Genomic DNA, 22,260 nt, shown 5'->3' on the forward strand with positions numbered 1-22,260 from the left:
ATAGCTCATAATCTTCCTGACCTAAGGAGTCCCAATTCTACAGCTTTTCCTCTGGTTTGGAAAATATGTCACTGAGGAAGGATACCAGTTTCTTCCTCTGTGCAACTAGAGCACCAGCATACCTGTCTGCCTGTCACAGAGGAGAGCCAGGATCTCTTTTTGATCATCCCAGAATGTAGGACACGGAATAATTACAAGTTACAAGAAGCCAGATTTCAGCTGAACATCAGGAAAACCATCCAAACTCTTAGAGCAGTACAACAATAGAACCAATTACCTAGGGAGGTTGTGGGCTCTCCAACACTGGAAGAATTTAAGAGGCAGCTGGACAGCCACCTGTTGGGAATGCTTTACCTTGGATTCCTGCACTGAGCAAGGGGTTGTACTCGATGGCCATTATAGGCCCCTTCCAACTCTGCTATTCTATGATTCATCAGAATGCTGCCACCAGCTAGATTTCATTCTGTTTTTCAACCTTGGGTCCCCAGATGTTGTTGGACTACAACTCCCATCGTCCTCATACAGCACAGTCAATGGTTAGGGATGATGGGAGTTGTAGTACATCAACATCTGGGGACCCAAGGTTGAAGAACAATGAGCTAGAGCATGCTCCCTGTGCAAGCCCTTTGTTGGGCCTCAGTATCTGATAGAAAGGTTTAAGGGTATTTTACAAGCCCTTATGCCTAAAACAACATTAAAAGTAAGCACACACACACAGAGGGTAGTGGTATATATTTTTGATCCATAAGATTAACAGAATGGCATAACAGAATCTCACATCCCCTCACCCCACCCCTAGCAATGATGATACCCCAACACACATATTTTTGTATATATTGCCTCCAGCTATTTTCTCCTTCCACTCCTGTCAATTTTTAAACAATTGTTTTCTCCATGCTGTCTCACTCTCCACCTCCTCCCTTATCACCTCCTAAGCACCCATAGAGCATGAAGGAAAAACAACGCTGCACAGAAGCCCAATTTGAAGTACATGATTTTTATTCACAAATCAGAGGAGCAGAAGACTTCCCCTGCTCCTCCCCCAAGTAATGCGCAAAAGTAATGCTGGAAACATTACAATTACTCCTCAAAAGTAATGAAGTTACTGCTCATTCTGTTACCAGCAAAATGTAATGAAGTTACCCACTCGGTACTCAAAAAAGTAATAAATTACAAGTAATTCGTTACTTGTAACTAGTTACTTCCAAGCTCTGCCCTTATGGCTGCTAAGAAACTCGTTCTTTGAGCCTGGAAGTATAAATACCCATCATCTATTACGCAATGGTCTGAAGACCTTAATGCTCTTGCTACATTTGAACGTACTTTCTATAAACACCTATGCAGACATTTAGATGGCATATATTGATCTGTATGTATAATGAATTTATTTATGTTTATTCTATTGTCAATGTGAGCTGACAAGATTTTTTCCTCCCCTTTCTTCTCCCCACTTTGTTTTCCCACCTTCTCCCCTCCCTTTCCTTAATAAATTTACCATTAAAAATCAAAAAGTTTCAAAGGGTGCTTCAAGATTCTCGTAATTTTGCCAGTGGGATTCAACTGCATACCAGAAAATTCAGGTTGTGCAATTAAAGTGGATTTAGTGTTCTTACACATGAAACCTGCTTCCAGAAAAGAGAAAATGTTTTGCAGTACAGAGAGTGACAAGAAAATGCACTAGAAACTGTGGGATAACAGTATTTTGAAGCGACATCAAATAACTTCCCTGTATGGAAATCTGAATGAATTCTTAGCAAGCAGCCAATGTCATATAAACCACCTGCAAACTTTGTGCAAATACTGATTATGAATCCACCAGTCTTTTAGAAATTTTCAGTAAAATACTAAAATGTGAACATCTATTGTTGTTCAGAAATTACGTTCATCTACATTTCTTTAGCATTTGATTATTATTCTACTCATTGATAATTATTTACTTTTTCCTTCTGTCCAAATGGGGTCCTGAAGACAAAATATTTATCCAATCTGGTAAAAATTCAGGTAAATTATGTATGTTTTCAATGCTTGAGAATATATATCAAATTTTTCAATCAATGTTACTAGGCATTATCTTACTTTCGAGAAACTGTGCCCTTTATCTTTCATTAGAACTTTTACCTTTCTAGGTGATCCTCTATTAAATTCTGATTAGCCTCTCTAGCAGCTTCTCCCACTGTTGAAACCAAGCTTTTCAAACATATTATTTTCCAGATAATCCTTTATCAAAGATTGCCCCCCTGGGGTCCCTTGACCTCAGCACCCCAAGGGGGTTCTTTCCTTCCAAGAACAGCCCCAATTTCCTGGGGTCACTGCTTCCTGGGCAAACTCTTACCTTCCCAGGATTAGTTACACCCAAACACCAATCCTGGAAGGGTTATACTGCCTTTTTTTAGCTTCCACTCTGAATTAAGAGGAATTCAGAGCACTAACAGAGATCCTAGAGCTGACCTATTGTTACACCCTCTGTTCTAGGGCATTAACCCACACTAATCGATAGTAGTCAGTAGTGACCAGTAATCAAGGACTGAATTTAGAGTCATAAACCCCAAGCAATACGCACCATTAATAAAAGGGTAGTTTATTTAAAAGAAAAGAAAGGTACATACAAAAAGAGAGCAGCATATATTTCCTTTAAAGCTGATTGCCCTCAACCGGGCTAAACAAGAGATACATTTGCATAATACTGTGAGAGATTCAAACAGACAATCAATACAACAAACCTTACCTATCTATACTCACTTCTGTAAACGCTTGGTTCCCAACAGCGTATCTGCAAAGTCAGGCAGGGCAGGGCAGTTGGAACAGGAACCAGTAAAGGGAACCAGTAACTGAAGGATCACCCTTCATTTTTATGGGGTTTAGCTGGCAACAAGGGGGGGGGCATTAGCCATCCTAGGCACCCCTTCTGTGATCACCTTCTTTGAAGATAAGGGGGGCTAGACAGTCCCACCCAGTGGTCCTGATCTGGAATACCCACTCTCCCTGACTTTGATCTCAGGAAGCAGATAAGAGATAACAGATAAGGTTCAGTCGCATCTTCTTGATATTAGCAAATTGCCTGTCTGGCACTAAAGCCTTGGACTTCTACAGCAGAGTATCCCTGGGATCAACAAAGCTCCCAGAATTCCCTCTGGTTGAACCATTTTAGCTTGACCAACTTTAGCTATTCTTGACATCCTTATGTTCACCTAAATATCTACTTTAACATTAGCTATCCCTGATCCTAACAATACCACTTCAGTTTTCAAAGCAGCAAACATACCTTTTTAATTAATTCATTATAATTCATTGTGGTCAGGGTGTTGGACTACAACCTGAGAGACCAGAGTTCGAATCCCCACATAGCGATGAAGCTGACTGGGTGACCTTGGGCCAGTCACTGCCTCTCAGCCTCAGAGGGTGGCAATGGTAAACCACCTCTGAATACCGTTTACCATGAAAACCCTATTCATAGGGTCGCCATAAGTCGGGATCAACTCGAAGGCAGTCCATTTCCATTTTTCTGTCTAATGTACACATCCTAAGCATCCATGAGTGTGATAGAGGATCCAGAGGCTTAACAACAACCTACTTACTGTGCAATCCAATTTGAGACATATGAGGTAAGCCCAACCTGTTAATGCTTTAATGGCAGTTGCAATCCCCTTGGTAAAAGGTTACACAAGACTATGCCTGGTCCCACATTGCATTTGCAACGCAGTGGTGCACTGGAAGTTTTTGCAAATGCAGTTGCTGCTCATGGGGAATATTGTATGGAATGCTAAAAATGCCTTGTTTATAACGCCAGTCCAGGCTACATGCCACTGGGATGTGTAATAAGTGGGAGGATCTATGTGACACTCAAACTGTCTTTTTTTTTTAACCCAGATCCATGCATGCACATATGCATATTTACGCAAACAAGAATGTGCAGACTGTGGGTGCCACCCTGCCCCCAATGTCATTTTCCCTCACCTGCTGAGTTTCAAAGACACATTCAAGACCCCTGTAGCTGAATCCAGGCTTGTTTGCCAGCTGAATGATTATGGCCAGCAAGGCTGCCTTTACCTTAAATAATAACTTTTGTCCTCAGTCAGTCAGCAGCACAGTCTGCAGTTGGCTCCAATCCTGACAGTCCCAAAGGGCTTCCCCCCCCAACCCTAACCAAGATACACAACTTGAACTCTTCACAGAACACAATTTCCATAATGGAACTGAAATGGTAATGAGAGAGTTAAAGGGATGATGTATGTCAATGGTAAAGGCAGAGATGTAATAACTCCAAAAAAGTCAGCATAACACTAGCCTGAGAAATCTCAGAATAAATGGTCAGAAGTAGAGGTATGGAATAGAGATGCATCGTTTACAATCCAGCTTAGCTGTCACTACCACACCCCACACTTTCTTCAGCCATGTAAGAACTATAGGGATATGTTAAAATGGATGGAATGGGATATGTGACCTCCTGAGGAAGCACTGCTCTCGGCCTCAACCAGTTGTGTTTGCCTCCAGCGACATCAGTACATAGCCAAAACCAGAGCTTGGAAAAGTTATTTTTTTTGAACTGCAACTCCCATCAACCCAATCCAGTGGCCATGCTGGCTGGGGCTGATGGTAGTTGTAGTTTAAAAAAAGTAACTTTTCCAAGCTCTGGCCAAAACTAACTTGTTCAATGCAGCCCTAATAATGATCATCCATATACTAATACCAATTCAAGTCTTTCTGTGCTTGTGCTTATGTAGCTAAAATTGCAGCACCGATGCACAACAGAAAATCACCAGCAGACTCAGGCTACCCCGAGCTACCCAAAAGTTCAAAAAATGTGAAGGGGTGAATATACAAAAGGTGAGCTGTCTCTGAATAACTCAGTGAATTATATATCTGTATTTAAATAGGGATAGTCAACATGGTGCCCTTCAGATGTTGATGGACTACAATTTCTATGTCACCTGCTGGCAGGGACTGATGGGAGTTGGAGGCCAATATCACCTGGGGAGCACAACAGTAGCTATCCCTGTTATTAGAAAGAACTCTATCACTGTAAGCATAGATCACTGCCTGGTTCACACTGATACTATTTTGCAATATCCCAGGGACAGAAGAGAAGGCTGCCCATAGGCACCAATAGAGAAATTAAAGAATTTAATGTAGCTGGGATTGGGCACAAGGGTGTCACATGCCCCTCCTCCTCCCAAAAAAACCAAATGGAAGGGAACCAGCTGGCCACTGTGAGAACAGGATGCTGGGCTAAATAGGCCACTGACCAGATCCAGCAGGGGTTTTTTTGTAACCCCCCCCCCAAAAAAAGAAACTAATGAGAACTAAGAATGCTCAGTGGGCATGGAATGCTGGCTGACTTTTGGGATGGAGGAGAAAAAATGGTTAGATGGAGAATGGAATGGTGCGGCTGGAACCCACAACAGAAGCATGCTACACTGCAACGTTTTGTTGTAGGGCTTCACTAGTCTATAAACTTATATTGATTTTAATCTTCCTTTACTCACGCTTATATAGCCAAAACTGCAACGCCGATGCACAGATCTGCACTGGCAGGCTTGGGATCACCAGGGGGTACACAGAAGTACAAAATTTCTGAAGAAAAAAAAAACTTAAGATGGTGGAACTCCCAAAACACCCACAACAACTCAGTGGTACAGAACACTGAGAGAAAAGTTGAATGAAATGTGAGTGAGAGAGGCCTGATAATTTGATGAGAGGGGGAACAGAACTGAGAGGCTAGAAAAGGAGGAAGCAATGCGTAAAATGGAAAAGGTACAGAGAGAAACATGTCAATGTCTGGAAAGGTCATTTCCTGCTTCACACTGGGAAGTTTTTTCCCCCAATGTCCTAAGAACAGAAGTGAGAGCTGCCCAAGATTTTAATGCAGGTGTGTCCACCCCAGCCTTATAAAAAAAACTCAAAAGACAGCAGCAAGAAGAATTCCTGCTCTTTCTAACTCAATTCTTGAGTGAAACCTTGTGTTTAAAAAACCCTGCTAATGCAAAGTCCAATGGAAATGCCATCAACGTGGCAGATTGGAAGGTGCTATGGCTGGAAGAAAGTGACAGCCCTGCAGTGTAGTTCACTCTAAATAATGCAGGTCATGCTCTGAGTGGTTTACAACAGCTCTGGAGTGCCATTTGGTGGTATTAGATCCTTATTGCAGCTTTGGGGTTGGGCTACAAGCAACAACCCTGCATTGTTATCCATTATAGTTTGGGTTAATTGAATCATATATAAAAACAGCTCTGCGGTGCTATTTAGGATTGTATTGAGCAGTCCTGAAATTTAGTCCATTGTTAATACTGGAGGCCAGAGGTGGAATTGAGGTTGGGCTGGGTTCCTTATCAAAAATTCTCCATACCTTTCAGACTGCAGCAAAGATCAATTTACTTAGCTTGCCTCTTCAGCCATCTTAACAGGCCAAGTCAAGCCCTCAATTTCATTCAGAAGCCTCCTGCTCCAATGACTTGCATGCAGACTAGTTGCTCTTTTCAATGTTCAATTTTTTAAAAATAAATAAATATAAATTTTGCACATGAACATAGATTCATGTTAGAGCAGACTCCTGTTTTCAATGCTAACCTTTGTTTTTTTACAAACATTCCACCATCTCTACAGACTCTCTTATCACCTGTATCCTAGGGCATACTGTAATATTTTGTTGCAGGCGACTGCTTGTTTTACATAGATTTTAACATCATTGCTTTTAGATTTTAATGTTATTGTACTGATGTGTCATTTTGTGCTATTTTGCTTATTTTGCACGTCGCCCAGAGTGACTGGTTAGCCAGCCAGATGGGTGACTAAGAAATCCAATAAATAAATAAATAAATAAATAAATAAATAAAAGTATTATATTCCACTTTTCTAATGCATGATATGCAAAGCAATTTAAAATGATGATGACTGAGGATAATGATGAGGATGATAAATCCTGTCTAACTAAGAAAAATCTGGAGAATAAACTACATCATTAAAAACTATGCACAGTTAAATCCCATCAAGAACTTAAATAAATAAAACAGCTTTCAAATAGTCTCTAAAACAGGGGTTCTCAGACTGTGGTCTACGGACCACCAGTGGACATGAGCTTCATTCAGGTGTTGCACATTAAATATATCGATTTTTAATTGTATTTTTATTGCTTCTTTTGTTTCTTATATTGTATTACAATTTGCACTTCACAGAATACGTATTTATAAGGAACAAAAGAAGCATTTTATTGTATTACAATTTGAATTCTATGGAATGCAAATTGAAATACAATAAAACACAATATAAGAAATAAAAGAAGGAAGAAACATACAGTTTAAAACCCTACAGCATCTAGCACAGTGCACTACAATTGCTACAACAGGCAGAAAAATAATTCAGTGGTCTGCCAAGACCATCAGTAATTTTTAGGTGGTCCACGGGAGGAAAAAGGTTTGGGAACCACTGCCCTAAAAGTTATCAAATAACAGACAAGAATGTTTAAAGAGTTCTTCCATCTGGGACACTGCCACTAAGAGAGATGCCTGCCTAACCTCTGAAGGAGGGGGAAGCAGAGCAGGACTTCAACTGAAGATCTTAGGCAATGGGCATGCAGATCAGGTACTGTACCATTAAGAAACTTTCTCAAATGGTGGGCTGGGGACCACTAGTGGGACTCCTGGCCATGCTGGACCCTTTTGAGTGGACCGATGCCAGCACCAGTAACTCCCCACAAGGTGAGTAAAGGTAGCTGAGGGTCAAAGAAGTTTGGGAGAAAGTGGTGGCGGCTTCCTCCTTTCTCTCTCCCCCTTCTCTGAGGGGAAAGGGCCAGAGGAGGTACTGAAAGAAATAAGAGAGATAAAGTGGTGAGGTTTTTTAAATGAGAATATAAAGAAACAGGCTAAGAGAGGGATGGATGAAAGAACCTGACAGTTTGGGCAGGGAGGACACTAAGACAGAAGTTAGGTGTCAAAGGAGAATGGGAGATTGCAAGAGATTGAGAAGCACAAGAGGGGAAAGGGAAAATATAAAATTAAAAGCCTTCTGTACTAAAAAAAAAAAAAGCTTTCTGTTCTTAGAGCCTCTGGATCAGCAAAATCTTCCTAAAATGAGCAGCTGAGTCACAATACTTCCAGCATTTGTGTCTGTATTTAACTTGAGGAAAGATGAACTACGGAACTCCTTGCTGGAAGGGACACTGTTATAAAGAATTTAGCAGTTTCCAAAGAAGGATTAGATAACAACAGAGAATGATGTCAGTAATTACCAGCTGTTTATGTGAAACTCTGCCTCCCATCTGCCACCCTTTTCTAATTGGTGAGCATCAATATGTTTCAGCCCTAGGAGTAGAAAGTTTGAGAACCCCTGCATTAAAGGATAGCCCCTCCTTAGCACTCCTTTTCTGGTATAGGGCCCAAAGATCAAGCTGCAAGAGGTTTGGGGATGGTTTACTATGCATTAGATTAGTCTTCGTGCAACAAATCTTTGTATATGATCCACTTTATAATTGTCATGTTTCTTTCAAACCATGGATCTGTTTTTTTAAAAAAATTCTCCCAAATTCCTGCTGCAACTATTGAGTACAAACTTTTTTGTGAAGATGCCCTGGTAGACCTTCTTCATTAAGCTCTTTTCCCTTATTTTTCAGTTCCCAAAAATGTCTTGTATCTCTAGTAAAATAAATTGCTCACTTGGGAACAAAATTTTAATTTGATTTCATGTGAGATAAAACATGCTCCCTCTACAGTTACTAAGCCCTCATTTCTGCTCTGTATTTATTCACAAGGCTTTCTAGTGAAGCACTGCGCACACATTACCCACCCATACAAGATATGTGTGAGTAAGGGAGAGCTGGCAGTGCTCCAACATAGTGTTGCCACTGGCCTCCCCTTTCCCCACTTGGATGACTCAATCTTGTAGTGCACCTCTGTATGTTCAGCTCAGTAGCAGAGCATGTGTTTTATGCAAAAGATCCCAGGTTCAGTCCCTGGAATCTCCAGGGAGGGCTGGGAATGTCTCCTAACTGAAACCCTGGAGAGCTGCTGCCAGTCTGTGGAGACAACACTGAGCTCAATGGGACAGAGCCAGTGGTGCACATGATGTTGGGGGCATTCAGACTCCCCTCATATCCATGTTCGTCTGGTATGCACATGTGTGCAGGACTAGAGTGTAGCCCAAATTGTTTTCTTGATCTTTGTGTATTTAAGCACAACAGCAATGTTATTACTTATAAACTATGCAACCTTGCACTATGTCCAAACCAACAGATATAAGGGTAGATATAAATAACTTGTACTGGAGCCAAGCCAATGACAAATCCAATTCCCCAATCTTATCTGACACTGAATATCAGACCCAGCTCTCCAAGGTTCCCTCTGAACTAGAAATGCTGAGGAACAAAGACAGCATGCATGCAAAATAAGCACTCTACCGCTGAACTACAGTTCTTCACCATATGCTGACCTGAAGTAACCAGCCAGTGCAAGATGCAAGATGTGACCTCCAGGAATGTAGTCAAGAAGGTGGCTGTAGCAATGGCCAGGACTATTTTTCATCATCTCCAGATGAAGATGGAAGATAAGCAAGCAGCACATGCTGTTGCAGCTTGCTGGTGATTGATCTCTGAGTAAGTAAGCAGGCTGTGGAAATGACAACGGTGGTAGTGATGAGAAGACACTGATGCTTGCTCATATGTGGATTCTTTGGATTCATGAGTGGATGGTGTTGAGGTGGAAGGGTACACCAGAAAAGTGAGGGCAATGCTGGTGTCTTGCTACGGCCCTGAAAAAGCTCGAGCTGGACCTGGCATAATCATATTTGAGGCTGCATTACCAGACACACTGTTTCCAAGTCACAATTAACTATAGTTCCAGACCTTATCTGGACCACTGTGGCTAGTTCTGGATGCCACATTTTAAGAAGGTTAAATACAAACTCAAATGGGTTCAGAGGAGGACAACGAAGATGGCCAAAAGAACAAGTCCTATAAGGAAAGTACATTTCGCTTGTCAAAAGCTAAGGATACATCTAGCATCTCAAAGATGGAAGGAGAGGGGATATAATATTTTTCAAATACTTGAAAGGGTTGTCATATAAAAGAAGGCAAGGTCAGTCGTGGGCATGCACACATGTATTTCTTCATCTGTGCACCTACATCTATTTTTTAAAAAATATTTTTGCTATAATTTTATCATGTAGCAGATTTTCAAAACAGAGCAGTAAAACAAATTGTGTAGTTTCAAGCCAGGTGAGGTTTTGGAGTCACTTGCATGAAAGATTGCCACTTCCCTTCCTCTTTTTCTTTCCTGACTCCTGCATATGCAAAGGCAAATTTTATTTTAATTTTTAATACAGCTGTTTTATGTAAGAGCACTTCTGCACAAAACAGCTATTTTAAAAATGAAAATATGTAACCATGCCTTCAGCAACAACCAGTGGAAAAAGGCTGCATCCTATCATTTGGGCTGATGGAAACAAAATGTAAGTAGGGGATGTGCACCTAGTTAAAGATTGCCACAGATGTAAATAACCCATTTGCACAATGTGCTTCAGTGCGTTCAGAGTCGGGCAACAGGTGACTTTATGCTGAATTTCCTTCCCTTATCAGATAATCCACAGATTATCCAAATTTAGTGGGGAGGAAGCGCAGGATGCTACTTGGATGAGGAGGATGTCATGTGGACGCCAAAAAAATTAAAGACACAAGCTGCTTCAAATCCACATTAAACTCCAGTATAGATGAGCCCTACATCTAATACGCTCAAGTTATAGGAAGAGAGCTATCACTTGAACATAAGAAGAAACAGGTTGATAGCGAGTACAGCTTGACAACTGAACCAATTACTTTGAAAGTTGGTGGGATCTCCCTCATGGAAGGTCTTCGAGATGAGGCTGGGCAGCCAACTTTTGAGGATGCTCTGGATTTTCTACATCAAGCAAGAGGTTGGGCTACATGGCTATAAGGCTTCCTCCAATTCTGTGATTCTACATGTCAGCAGTGATCAGAATCTGGACCTAGCTTCCTATTGTCAAAGGCAAAATGCTGGTTTTCTTACTCCTAAATGACTTAGGCCCAAAGTATCCGACATCTATGTCAAATCTACTCTCACAGATAGGATAGACTAAGAATATCTTCTAAAATAGCCTTCCCCAGCTTGAAGCCCTCCAGGTATTTTGGACTGTAAGTCCCATCATTCCTTACCATTGGCCGTGCTGGCTGAGCCTGATGGGAGTTAACCAGAGGGCACCAGGTTGGGGAAGGCTGCTTTAAGATATGGGATCAGTCTTTAACTCCAGCATGGAACCCAGTTCTAATTTCCTACCATATTTCTCTCTCTGCCAGCTTTCTCCTCTTAAACAGCTACTGAGAAAAGATGGTGATGTAGGAAACATTCTAGACATTAATCCATTTTACATACAGGGAATGACTTACCCAAGCAAGAGCAGTATCCAACAAAGTGCTTCTGCTAGCTAAATGACTTTTGGCTGCACAACAGAACTTTTCCTCCCCTTTCTCTCCAGATGCAACCCCTAAACCTGTTCTGGGAATCCCCCCAACCCTCTGGAGTAGGAGGGTGCAGGGGCCATGCAGGAGAGAGAGGGGAAGTTCCATAGTGCAAGCAGAAATTTACTTGGATACTCCCCCAAATACATTCGTGGCAGAGCGTTGAAGCACAGCCAACTCAATACCAAACCAGCAGATGCCATATAGAAACAGACAGAGCAGAGAGGGCACAATGCACACACAAGGCAAGGATCCTACACCTGTCCACAGGTCAAGAGGTGCACTGGAGCCTTACTATCTCTTGACACCAGTTGGGAATACACCAGTGAAGACAGGATCCTTTCTCTCAGTGATGCATTCTCAGGTATACAGAAAGCTGCCTCACACCAATTCACCTAACTCAGTATGGCGTATACTGACCAGCAGTAGCTCTGTGGGGTTTCAAGCAGGAGTCTCTCCCAGCCCTACCTGGAGATGCTGGGGACTGAGCCTGGGACCTGTTGCAAGGCAGATGTTCTACCACAGAGCTACAGCCCTTCCCTAAATTCCCAGTTGATGTCTCCATACTTCCATACCTCCAGGCCAACTCCTAAACAACTGTCTGGCTCCTAGGTTTTGCAAACATTTTTTTTTGCACTCCTGGCTATAAAAAATGTAGAATGCTGATCTTTGCTGTGATACTTTGTACCTGTGAAATTCATTCACTATTCTTTTTTTCCACAGCTGTTATGATAATAAAAAAGCCCCCCACACCATGCTATAAGACAATGAGGTAGCATTCAAGCAACCAACCACTCTTTCTACCCACAATCAGCAACAGCTGTGTCCAATAAAAGTAACAGTTTGCAAGTGCTCACTGGAGAATACTCCTTCAACACTTATGCCTATTGCAAATTTTGTGAAAGCTCTCAGGATTCGGAGGCAACACGTAGGACTCTTTAATTTTTTATAAATCTGCATCACCTTAAAAAAACCCTCTGACATCAAGTTTCTCCATTTCACATCTGAAAACAATGTCATTTCCTTTCGATAAAGGTTGATTTTTGTCCCCAGTGCTACCTTTAAGGATCCCCCCCCCATATTTTATTTTCAGACTTAACCAGATTGGGGCTACTGTGCTGTTAGTCATTCAGTATCTGAACGGAAAAATGAAACATTTACCTCCAGAAGAAATGATAAAATAGATTGCAAAATCCTTCTGTACAAAAGCAGAGTAACAATCAAGGTAGGCAAGAACTTTTATAACCTGCTTCTGCAATTAGAGATGAAGGGTGAAAAAATGAGTGATGCTCCATATGATCACAGCTGATTTTGTGCTGTGCAAAAAAAACAGCAACATCACAGGAGCAGACACAGGAATTAAGGGGAAACTGTCCCATTTATTTAGTTATTTTTAAAAAAATTAAAGTCATTTTTAATTAGATCCTTAATTTGCAAACAGTCTTTCAGGGCTAATCCTCCCAAGCAGCTCACACCAACCCAGTTTCAATGTAATGCTATGTCAAGCCATGGCTTAGCATAAATGCATGGGTTTCCTAGAAAGATAATGGCCACTTTGCTCCACCTCCAACTCTGTTTCTATGAGCTAAGCCATGGTTTGGCTTAGCATGTTGTCCGAACCCAGGCTCATGGTTTGCCTCTCACTCCAGACAAGCTATGAGCTGTAACCAAGGTTTGTTCTTGGTTTATAGTTTGTGGTTTGTCTGAAGGAAACAAAGTATGAGCCCAGGTGCTAAGGCAGACCATGGCTTAGGGTACACCAGAAAGACCAGAAGAGCTGTGATCTTCTCTCTGGGAGCTCTCACTCATGCGATTATGCTAAGCATTACATGTGAACTGAACTGGACTGGTTCTAATGCACTTAGCCAAACATTGGTTTTGTGAGACTATCCAAATGCACGGTCTCTTAAACAAGAGGTTGCAGCAGCTTTGTCTCTCCCTGCTGCTGTGCTGCTAACCTCAGTTTAGCATGTTGTCCAAACCAAGGACTGAGGTCAAGCTCTCTTCTCACTAACCACAAGTTGTAGCCAAGAATGAACCTTCATATGGTCTCATCCAAGCCAGCTCAATATTTTAAATGTAAGATATTACAATATTTAGACCAGAACTAGGTTTTTCTTTTTATCTTTCAAATGTTATATATACAGGATTTATTAATCAAATCTTTTACCATCTCTTTTTAGGAATGTATCACTTCCATGTCTGCTAGTTATAATGACAGGTTCCCGGCTTCTCAGCCGCCTCCCTTTCATGCATGGCAAGTAAAGTGAAGACTGGAGTGCTCTTTATTCTCTGTTTTTATAAGATTTTGTTAACAATCTCAGCAATTGCAAACAGTGCCAGGAGTCATCCACATTAATTACTAAGTCACCCTCAGCAGATACCTGGTTGGTCTCCTCATAAAAAACAAGACAGTTGGAGACACTGATTCGAATTTCAATTAATTTATTCCACATTTATTTCAGGAACTACCCCCCGTACCTCCTTCACCTAAATCTGCACTGCAGTGTTGAAACAATTGTGCCTTTTTGTCTTCCTGGGTATATTTTCCTTTGGGGTGGCTCTAAGGATGTTTTAAGAGTCCCATCATGTCCCTGTTAATCTTTTTCATTCTAACTATAGAAGTCTGTCTTCAGTGTTCTTCCGATATTTTTTTTTTCATGTCCACTCTTTTGAGGCCTTTTCCCATTTATATTGTTTAAAATTGTGATGACCAAAGGTGGACATGATATTCCAGCTGAGCCCTAATCAGTGCCAAGTAGAACAATATTGCTAAATCCCATGACCTAAATATGTTTCTGTTCATGTAGCCCCAAGTGTTATTAGGCCATTTGCCTAATATTTACATATGCAAAAGTTTACTTAAGTAAAAGTTGGAACAAACGGAAAATATCTCCCCCCTCTCCAGCAAGAAAATGTGAAATCTCCATCACTAAATATCTTCCCTCTTTCCTGTAATCTTCTTCTATAGGCTCTTAAAACTACCAATTGCCATTTCTGGGTCAGCTTCTGACAACTTCAAAGTTCTCAGTTTCTCGAAATGGACTAATTCTTCCTGCACTTTGGTGTGTTTTCAATGGGCCTGGAGAAAGCTGATTTTTTTAAAAAACCTTAGAATATATGTCTATTGGAGAAACCATTGGAGAAAGGATAATAAAGCTAACGTAGCACAAATCAGCATATCATATATTATTGTTTCTATGGTTATCAATTTTTGTGATGGAACCAGAGGGAGACATTACTTTTGTATTGCCTTCATTTGGAGAGAGACTACTGATGTTCAATAAACGTGTTAGGGGATCACTACAGTATTTGCTTATCCCAGCAGGTGTTAACACAAATTTGAGTGGTGAGTGGTGGTAGCAGAAATATCAACTATATAGGTATATCCTCTATGCCCAACTTATCTACAGTAAGAGAAAGGTTATATGTTTCAGAGATTTAGGCCACTTCCAATCCAACAAGTCCATTTAAAGGCAATCAATCTTAGGTTTAATTTTTTATTTGTCTGACATTTCCTGCAAGGGTTGCCATCTTTTTACTGGTCCGGTAGCTATGTCTTTACAGAGGATTTATGCCCTTTCCTTTCTCCAAATCAAATGCTTTTCTCCACCTATGGAAAATTTCACCTGCTGATTTCTGAAGACCAAGTTGCTATTAAAGGTACAGCAGCAGGATAGGTCTTTTTTTCTGATCAGTTGGCATTATTACATTCTACTCCTTTCAAAGCTGACATCCTGCAAGAACCTTGGGATAGGCTATTCACAAAAGCACAGAATAGAGGTTCCTTTTTCTCTGACAATCAAGGTCAGAGAGGATAACAAAGAAAACTTTCCCCAATTTTCTAAATAATATTTATGTAGCCATGTAGTACAAAATTTCACAGAATATAAGAGGCCTGCAGGATCAGACTAAAGGTCATCTAGTCCAATGGCCAATGAGATACATATGAGAAGCCCAAAAAAGCACATAAACCTGATGGGATGACTCCCATGACTGGAATACAGAAATTGAAGGATATAATTTGTTCAAAAAGAACAGAAGGAACAGAAGGCCCAGTGCTCTTCAACATTTTTATTAATGTCTTGTGTGAGGAGGTGCTGGGAATTCTTATCATATTTACAAGTAATACAAAATTGGGAGGGATAACTAATACCCTGGAGGACAGAAACAAAATTCAAAGTGATCCTGATAGGCTGGAACATTGGGATGAAAACCAGGGCTGTGGAGTTGGAGTCGTGGAGTTGGAGTCGGGAGCAATTTTGGGTGGAGTCAGAAGAAATGTACCGACTCCGATTCAGACTCTGACTCCTTCATAAATGGCAAATGTATATTAACTAGCAATAACAAATTTACTGTAGTAAAATGGTAGCACAAGGCATTTCATCACCACCACGTGAATCCAGAGCTTGGAAAAGTTACTTTTTTAAACTACAACTCCCATCAGCCCCAGGGATTGGGCTCGTGGAAGTTGTAGTTCAAAAAAGTAACTTTTCCAAGCTCTGGATTCACAAATGCCTTGTTCCAACAATTTTCTACAGTAAATGTGTTATTACTAGTTAATATACATTTGCCATTTATGAAGGAGTTGGAGTCGGACAGTAGAAAAATAGGAGTCTGAGTCAGAGTTGGTCTGGCGTACCGACTCCACAGCACTGATGAAAACAACAGAATTAAATCTAACAGAGATATAAGTGCTAAGTTATACACCTACGAAAAAGAAACCAAATGCACAGGAATAAGATGGGGGATACTTGTCTCAGCAATACAACATGCAAGAAGGATTTTGGAATTGTTGCTGATCACAGCTGAATATGAGCCAACAGTATGATAGGGCTGCAAAAAAGGCAAATACCATTTTAGGCTGCATTAACAGAAATATAATTTCCAAATCACATGAAGTACTAGTTCCGCTCTATTGGCACTGGTTAGACCTCATATTGAGGACTGCATCCTGTTCTGGACACCACACTTTAACAAGGATGCAGAAAAACTGGAATGGGTTCAGAGGAGGGCAACAAGGATGATTAGGGGACTGGAAACAAAGTCCTATAAGGAGAGACTGAAAGAACTGGACATGTTTAGCCTTGAGAAGTGTGAGGGGAGATATGATAGCACTATAGCACTCTTCAAGTACTTGAAAGATTGTCACACAGAGGAGGGGAGGGCCAGGATCTCTTCTTGATCATCCCAGAGTGCAGGACACGGAATAGTGGGCTGAAAATACAGGAAGCCAGATTTCAACTGAACATCAGGAAGAACTTCCTAACTGTTAGAGCGGTACAACAGTGGAACCAGTTACCTAGGGAGGTGGTGAGCTCCTCCAACAGTGGAGGCATTCAAGAGGCAGCCATCTGTTGGGTATCCTTTAACTTGGATTTCTGCATTGAGTAGGGAGCTGGACTCGATGGCCTTATAGACCCCTTCCAACTCTACTATTCTCCTGCTACAGGTATTCTGAGGTACCTCAACTCACGCTCACATATGTGAGTGCACCTAATGCAATTAATCTGTAATAAAAATACCTAAAAATCAACAGATTATAAAAGGCTTTTACTTATAAAAGTAAAAGTCAATGACATTGACCAAGCACAGGCAACACATGGCTAGGACACATCTGGCCTAGAACAGCTTCTCCCTTAGCCATGTTTGCAACTTTGTTTCCCCATAGTCACTATCTATCAGGCTCTCAGCAGAATAGGTATGCATGGTTGGGGTAGAAGGATAGTGGGGTAGGAGAGTAAGGGAGCAAGACTAAAAGCAGCTGGATACAGGCCATGGGCCATATGCTTTCTTCCCCTTGTGTAAACAAAAAAGAAGTTACAGAAAGTCAACGGATAAATAATGTACATTTAAGTGTGCTTGGGAATGCCCCTTTGGTAATTCTAATTCGTGTTAGTGATTATGATAATAGAACAAGCCCATAGCATTTACTGCAAATTAATTAATCTGGAATAAGAGTGTGATCTTGTTAGTGCCCCATGGGACACTCACATTTGTACAATTTTATGTTAGAGATTATTCTGCAAGAAATGTTAATCATCCGGTGCCTAGCTTGATATTCTGTCAAACACGCGCACACAGAAATAAAAATTAAATTGCAATGAAAAGACTAATTTGCCCTTTAGCAAAAGTAGGTGTTACACTGTGGCGTTTCTTTTTAATCAAAGTAGAGCAAGACAGGGAAAAATTAATGTCAACAACATAATTTACAAAAATAGCCCTCCTGCTCTGCTGCTCACAAATATTTTCAAAAACAGCGCTCTGCATGCCAACGCTTTGGCTTGATGCAGTTTACTTTTGTGTCATTAACACTCTGTGCCGTAAGCATAACTCAGAACTAGGGATTCCAACTCAAAATGAACCTCAGCTAAGATTCCAGCTCTCAGTTGTGCTGGCATGAAGATTATTCTCTGCAGTGATAAAGAAGACTAGGGAGACTGGAATTAGTCCTACTCTGTATCATTCAAGCCAGAACACAAGGCTTATCAAGAAGCAAGTAATTGCTAGCTAGCTAATGGCTATGGGAGATTTACCACACATTCAGGCTAAGCATATCCTAGCAAAAAACAGCAAAAAGTGATAATATTCATGTTTTTATCAAAGGTTTGTTTTTAAGCAAAAAAGAGAGAATTACCTCTTCAGACTGAGATGGACTAATTCTGGGCATTGGTGATACCTGGGGTGTTTTCAAATGTGTACTATTGCTGTCCGGAATGAGCTCTCTGTGGACTGACTGGATGTGGTTCTGAAGTTCACTCTCTGATTCAAATTTAACGTTGCAACTAGAACAGCGAGTCTTCAGCCCTCCTGCTTTGCTTTTGTTCTCAGTGGAACTCAAGTTCTCATTCAGGCCCATGCATTGTCTATTACTGCTGGAAGGGATGTTGACACTTGGACTACCACTTTTGCTGAGATTAACACAAGCAGCACACAGGCCATATGGTAGGCCATTGATGTCAAGTTTCACTAAGTCCTGTTTTGAACGGAATTCTTTCAGGCAAGAAGCACATTTGTACAGTTTCTGAATATGCTGCACTCGCCCTGCAGACTGCACTGCAGAAGTGTTGCTTGTCTTTTGCATGTGGAATGTCCCATGGATCTTTAGCTCCAAAGTAGAAGTCACCGTTTGCATGCAAACCACACAACGAAATCCTGTTAAGGAGTTTCGCAAATCAGGGTGCATCTGACAATGCTCCAAAAATTCTTCCTCGCTTTGGAGAGGCATTTTACAAATTCTGCAATTTCCTGTATCTAGGCTCTTACTGTGTGTAACTTTATGTTCAGTCAGAGTCAGAAGAGATGGAAATCGCTCACCACATATTGGACACATATAGTGTTTCACTGGACCCAAATGTGTCTGCATGTGTTCACGGAGTCCATTTTCAGAGAAGAACGTCCGAGAGCACACGTTACACTTGTAGTTCCCTTTGATAAGTTCTGCCTTTTTCTTAACTATGGCACTTTCTCCGGGTCGGATGTTGTGATCTCGAAGTTGGTGATTTTGCAGGAGAGACTCCATTGTATAGGCTGCCCCACAAATATCACATCCATACATTGGCTCAGATGTATCAACATCTTCTTCACTGCCATCATGGCTATTGTGCGATTCCTGGCTGTTTGTCAGCAGGGTCTGTAGCTCTACTTCTTCTTTCTGAACTGGCTCAGATGCTCCATTGGTTCCACAATTAGGGTTTTTTGTTTCAAAAACACAGTGCTTTTCCCTCAAGTGTTTCTCCAGCAATATGATAGCATGAAATGCTTTGCTGCAAAACTTGCAATTGTACTTTTTGCTGTGCGTTGTAATGTGGCACTGGAGCTCCACCTCAGTACCAAAGGATTCGCCACAAAATATACATTTGTGCACTTTTCCTTGGTTCTCGAGATGATTGTGTTTAACATGGAGCTGCAAGTCCGTCTCATTGCGGAAATCCCAGTTACAGGAGGTGCACCTGTATACCTTCTTTTCATTGCTGTGCTTCACAGCCAGGTGAAGCTGAATGGAGACCTTAGAATCAAATACCTCTTGGCACAAAGTGCAACGGAAAAACACAAAGGTATGCATGTCAAGCAAGTGTTTCTGCAAATCATCCACTGACGTAAACTGTTTGTCACAACTTTCACAGATGTAGTAAGTGGAGGTTATCATGAAATGAATGGTCACATGCTTCAGAAGGGACTCTTGGTTTGGAAACTCCTTGTTGCATTGAGGACAAGTCAGTTTGGGTAGAACAGTGTCAAGATGTGTTTTTAGGTGAGTCTGAAAACCATCCAGGGAAGTGTATTTAGCACCACATTGATTGCAAATGTATTCTCCGGTAGGGCGTGGAGGGGCACCACCCACAGCTTGCATCATCTTTAAAGAAGTTTGATCTATAGTCACTGGAGATAAGGGACTCATGGCTCTAGATTTCTTTCCATTATGGATGTAGTTTAATGCTAATGGAATGTTCTTATGGTTTTCCTTTATATGTTTATTCAATTTAAGAACACTATTAAATATTGGAGAATTTGTACAATAGGAGCAAGAATATACTTCTACAACTGGGTCCTTGGGGGTACCTAGCACAGGAGAACCAAAACGGGAACTGGTGAGATCACAATGGACTTGTCTAATATGCTCTTCCAAAGAAGAATCAGTAAGGAATCCCATGTAACAATGGGGACAAAAGAACGCATTACTGTCCTTAGCAGCTGGATTTGCAAATCCATGAGTACATCTAATATGTTCCTGAAGAGTGTTGAGGTCATTGAAAACTTCTGAACAGAAGTTGCACTGGTAGATCATAGCAGGTATGGTAGAAACAATCAGCGCAGGATCTGGGGCTTCATGTATTTGTTTAAGATGCTCATTCAGATTGTAAAGTGAAGGTAACACTTCTAAACAATACTGACAAATATGGGCCTGTTCTGGTTTATCTAAATGCATAGTTTTCAAGTGTATCTGTAGTACTGCAAGGCTTGAAAATAATTGTTTGTTGCAATATATGCAGCTGTAGGTAACCTTGGCTTGCTTGCTTGAAGGCCCAGTGATATCTGTCACTTGCTGGGCTGCCCGTTTTCTTCCGCGACCTTTTGATATTGGGGGAGCTGTTTCAACCATAGTTGAACTGTCCACTGAGAGGTTTGAATCTGGTGTGGTGCTAGATACTGAGGTGTAGCCAACGGTCACTAAGGAGGGGCTGTTGCTATGGTTGCATGATTCTGGTTGCTGGTGACTATCCATGTGGCTATACAGCTCTTCAACAGTATGGAAGTTCTCTGAGCAAATACTGCACATGTTTTTCTTTTCTACTCCATTATGAGCCTGCTCCATGTGGTTTACAAGCGAACTTTCCTCTACAAAGAGTTCGTGGCAGTAAACACACTGAAGAGCAGCTCTGTCCTCATTTGGGGAACACTCAGGGTGGCATTCTGCTATGTGTTTCTGGAGATCTTCAGGAAAATCAAAACCTTCTTCACATTGACTGCACTTCTGAGTGTCCTTCATTTTCCAATCCTCCATTCGGGAGACAGACTGAGAACCATCTTTGTTCCTCTCATGAACTTGCATGTGACCGTGAAGCGAACTAGAGGAGAGGAATCCACGCCGACAAATGGCGCACTTATATGGCTTGTTAGAGGTATGAGTCTTTAAGTGAATTTTAAGATGATCGCTTCTTGAAAACGCTGCATCACACTCACTGCAGTGGTACTTCTTATCTCCTGTGTGAAGTTTGATGTGGCGATCTCTGCTCCGCTTGTGTTTGAAAAGACGGCTGCAATACGTACATTTGAAAGGGAGCTTGTCACTGTGACTTTGCTCGTGGTGCTTTAGATAGCTGAGACGGCTAAATGACTTGTCACAAAACTGGCACGGGTAGGGCAATCCTGGGACACCTTCTTCTTCACCAAAGTCACAGCCGTCTCCATGGCTTGGGGAAGTCTGATCTTTGCTGGAAGGTGAAGAAGCTGGCCATGAACAGGAGGGGTCATCCTCAATGTCTACTCCATCTGTAAAAAAAAAAGGGGGGATGGGGAAACAAATGTTTAAGGACTGTACTTGTCATTCATATATACATTCTATTAGGAATGAACTGAAATACTTATGCACTCATTAAACATAGGCAGGGCACCTTTTGGATCCATATCTTTCTTTTATAAAACACTAATTTAAATCAGATTGTAAAACTAGGTAAAGTGATGAAATAGGTCTGTTCCTACATTACCCTTTTATTGCTTTTTATCATTCTCAGTTGCCTGATATGTATTGTACATTGACAACTTTATTAAAATGCAGATTTTAATATATTTAATGTTTCTTTTGTATCCACTGTAAAAAGATTTTATAAAAAGATATTATGGGAACATCTGAAGAGTCAACTTGAAAAAATGTATTAGAAAAGTATTTTAAAATTAAGAGTCATCCACATGTCTAATATTTAATTAAAAAGTGATTTAAACTTTTGTATTAACATGGATCGTGAAAACAACATGGTTTAATAGATTATTATGCATTTTGGGGCTCAAATACAATAATTAAAGAAAAAAGCAGCAATGAAAGGTATAATGGTAAAGATATCTTCAGCAATGGAAAACAAGGATTGCTTCATCACTCATTTCATCTAATTTCAAACTCAGGTGGTCCAAAGCTTATCAGTTCTGGGGTGAAACAGGTCCACCCAAAAACATAAATAGTGATTTCTCCATATCCAGGGGATTACCTAGACACACAGTACTATAATTAGACTATAAATCATAAGAAAAATTAAAATCCCAAATGGCCAACAAAGCCCACTTCCAAGACCTACGGAATGTTGAGG

At 41.0% G+C, this 22,260-nt stretch overlaps 1 protein-coding gene across 15 annotated transcripts in view; it reads right to left on the reverse strand.

Annotated features, from left to right (window-relative positions):
* ZNF521 (zinc finger protein 521) overlaps window positions 1–22,260 on the reverse strand; it is a 422,310-nt gene that overhangs the window by 245,373 nt on the left and 154,677 nt on the right. For all 15 annotated transcript variants that reach the window (XR_009759190.1, XM_061597293.1, XM_061597339.1 and 12 more), the window contains one exon: window positions 18,096–21,451. Coding sequence is in view for 14 of the 15 variants with exons in the window: in XM_061597293.1 (XP_061453277.1) it covers window positions 18,096–21,451 (3,356 nt within the window). In the remaining variant the exon portion in view is untranslated. The remainder of the gene's footprint in view (window positions 1–18,095; window positions 21,452–22,260) is intronic.

Source organism: Rhineura floridana, chromosome 1, assembly GCF_030035675.1.
Source record: "Rhineura floridana isolate rRhiFlo1 chromosome 1, rRhiFlo1.hap2, whole genome shotgun sequence".
Classification (NCBI taxonomy): Eukaryota; Metazoa; Chordata; class Lepidosauria; order Squamata; family Rhineuridae; genus Rhineura; species Rhineura floridana.